Source organism: Neophocaena asiaeorientalis, unplaced genomic scaffold, assembly GCF_003031525.2.
Source record: "Neophocaena asiaeorientalis asiaeorientalis breed wild unplaced genomic scaffold, Neophocaena_asiaeorientalis_V1.1 scaffold215, whole genome shotgun sequence".
NCBI classification, from domain to species: Eukaryota; Metazoa; Chordata; class Mammalia; order Artiodactyla; family Phocoenidae; genus Neophocaena; species Neophocaena asiaeorientalis.
In genome coordinates, this window is record NW_020175011.1 from 1,396,239 (window position 1) to 1,399,222 (window position 2,984).

Sequence of the window (2,984 nt, forward strand, 5' to 3'; positions counted from 1 at the left end):
ACAAGGGACATGTTTCATAAGCCTTTGTTCAAACTCTTTTCCCTACCTGGAGTGCCCTTCCCTCCTCTCTATGAAACCCCTTCTATACTTAATGAGCTATTACAAATATCACTTCATACTCTAAGCCTTTCTTGGTTCTACCAAGTGGTCTTTCCTTCTTCTGAATGCCCTGTAAGAGGCCTTATCTATGGCACTAATTGCACTGTGGCAAATACAATATTAACACATTTTTATCCACCCATCCTCCAGACAGTAAGCTCCCTGAGGATAGGAACCACGCACAGTATGATTTTTTTTTTCCAGGAGATGGTGAGTTTTATTTTGTCTTGTCTGGATAGAGATTTGATTTGCTCTCGAATGTTCCAGGGTGGTGAGAGACTAGGAGAAAGCACAGAATGCAGAGGTCTATTTGGTGTAACCTTCTCCCTCATTTTCACCTTCACCATCGATGCCAAGAGCAGCACACTTGCTTGCAGAACTGAATTTAGAGGCTGGACTTTCTTCAGCTTTCTTTGGCTCAGGTGCAGACCTGGAGTCTTGATGCTTTTTGCCATCTTTCCTGTCTGCCTCCTTCCAGTGGTCTTTGTTCCCTCCATCTCCTGGACCACGGCTGGAATTTCCACTTTGGCCTTTTGGGGCACTCACCCCATCTACATTATTTTCATCTGCTTTCCTTACTGGTCCTTCCTCAGATGGTTGAGCTGAAGCTACTTTCCCTCCACCACTTGTACGGGACTGCTGCTCTGTGTCTGAGCTCTGAGATCGATCAGGAGGCTTAGAACTTCGTTTCACACAAGCATTCTCCTTTGGTGGAGGGGTTGGTATTACCTTTCGAGGCTGTTCAGGTTTGGGAGGCTTAGAAGCTGGAGACTGACAGTCTTCCTCTTTACTGGGTGTTTCGTATTCTAGCGACTTCTCACTGTCTCTCCTTCGTGCATCCTGGTCTGACTTACTTCTTCCAGATGTGGCTGAGGTCCCAGTCTGTGATGACTCATCTCCTGCCCTCGGCCGTTCCCGTTCCTGAGTTTCTTCACTTCGCCAGCTTGGGTGTCTCTCCCGAGGCCGTCGTTCTAGTTTCGGCTCATCCAGCTGACGCCGCGGTTTCTCCTGTTCCTTCTGTAGCCGCTCTTCCACTTCTCGTTCTCTAGCAGCTGTGTCAACAGGCTTTGCTCCTCCAAAGATAGAGGCTGCTCGACTGGACTGGGAGGTGCTAGCAGAGGAATCATCTTCTTTAGGAGTACTCTGAGGCTTTAGGTTCAGTTTGGGTCTTTGCGAGGGACCTCTATCATCACGCCTATCATCACCCCGAGAGTAATCATCTTTGGAGCTCCATGACCGGTCATCTTGTCATCATATCTGTCTTCACAGGGTCCCCGCCTCCTCTGTAGTGGTCATCCCTACGGTACCCACTACCAAATGCTCTTCTGCCACTGCCTATCCTGGAATAGTAGCCTCTATCATGGTCTCTGCTGCCTCGGTCATCACAGCGATCTCGGCCCCCGTATCGATCCATGTCCCGGCGTGGGCCATCACGGTAACTGTCCCGATACCCATCACGATATCGGTCTGAATCATAACGATCTCCATACTTGTCTCCAAAGCTATCATCACCTCTTCTAGGTGGGTAGTCATCAAAGCTGTCTGTAGCAGGACGGGCCCTCCAGTCTGTATCTGTTCTGTCAGAATCCCGATTTCTATCTCTGCCAAAAGAACGATCATCCTGTCTTTATCCTGTGCTTGATCAGCAACGTCCACTCGAATTCTCCTGTTACCTAGAGATTTTTCATTGAGGCTCGGGGCATTGAGCAAGGAATCCAGGTCCTCAAACTCAGCGTTACCAAAACCTTTCAACCTCTCAGGATTGCTGGGTTCACATTATAAACGCACTGCGCTCATATTTAAACGTCTGAAGGAATTCTGAAGAATCCCTTAATGGAGTCTTCTATCACATCACAGGGCAGGTTCCCTAGAAAAGCAGGGTAGGGTGGCGATTTGGAAAGACAGCCCCAGTGGATATTGGATTCCCGAGCAGCCCGTGGAGCAGTGGGCAGGATGGAAGGGTCGACTGGAGGTGCCCCATGCACATCATCATCATTACTATGCCAAGTGGTTGAAACATCTCCTTCTAGGTCATCTGTTTCATCAGCCCAGCTGACTGGTTTAGGGACATAGGTGCTCCCTCCAGCAGTCCCTCCATCCTCAGCCAGGAGGTCTGTTAGGGAGATAGTCTTCCCCTTCCTATTCTTCATTTTTGCTGAGGCCGCCATGTTGGGAGAGGGAGAGAGAACGCAAAGGCCACTGTATGATTTTTATTCCAGAACCCTAAGATACATCAAATATCACTTCATTCTTTCTCTAAACCAAATTAACTTAGTTCTAAGCTCTATCACCTAGCTGGAGAAACATTACATTTCAGCCTTTGGTGAGCTTCCTTCTCCCATCTGCCGTCCTACCGTCACCATGAGACTATACAACATTGAGTATACAGGGGAGCATATTACATGAGCAGGGTGTCCTCCTTTGAGTAGGGTGGTGTCAGCTTTGGTGCTCACTGCCAAAGCCCACATGGTCAAGTTGAAGCAGGTGGCTCCACCACCTCTTGCCTATTTCCAAAGTCCAGTCTAAGGCCCATTCTCAACAAGGTCTTCCCAACCTTTCTATCAGGACAGATCTTTGTCTCTTCTGAACCCCATCTCTTGACCCCCCCCCATTTGATGTTGACTGCATTCTAGCATATGCCTTGGCATCTATTTTGTACACACTTACTCCCTCCAGTTTGCCCCATCCCTAGTCTCCCCCTAGTCTTCAGGGGAAGAAATCATCGTAGTCACATTCACCTCCTGTACTAGTAGCTAATGTAGTGCCTCAAATACTAACGTATTGAGTGAACGGTTAATCTTCTGCTCTTTCATCTTCAGTCCCGGGAGACACTTCCTGAGACATAGGATCCATCCTGTAGGACTCAGCCCAGACATTCCTTCCTC

At 48.5% G+C, this 2,984-nt stretch overlaps 1 protein-coding gene across 1 annotated transcript; it reads right to left on the bottom strand.

Moving 5' to 3' along the window:
• Positions 1–302: 302 nt before the first annotated feature.
• On the bottom strand, positions 303–2,267 carry LOC112411041 (eukaryotic translation initiation factor 4B-like). Its single transcript, XM_024761905.1, is given in 5 exon segments — positions 303–1,349; positions 1,352–1,369; positions 1,372–1,722; positions 1,725–1,795; positions 1,918–2,267. Coding segments are annotated over 5 exon segments (1,734 nt in total). The 3' UTR covers positions 303–405.
• Between the last annotated feature and the right edge of the window lie 717 nt (positions 2,268–2,984).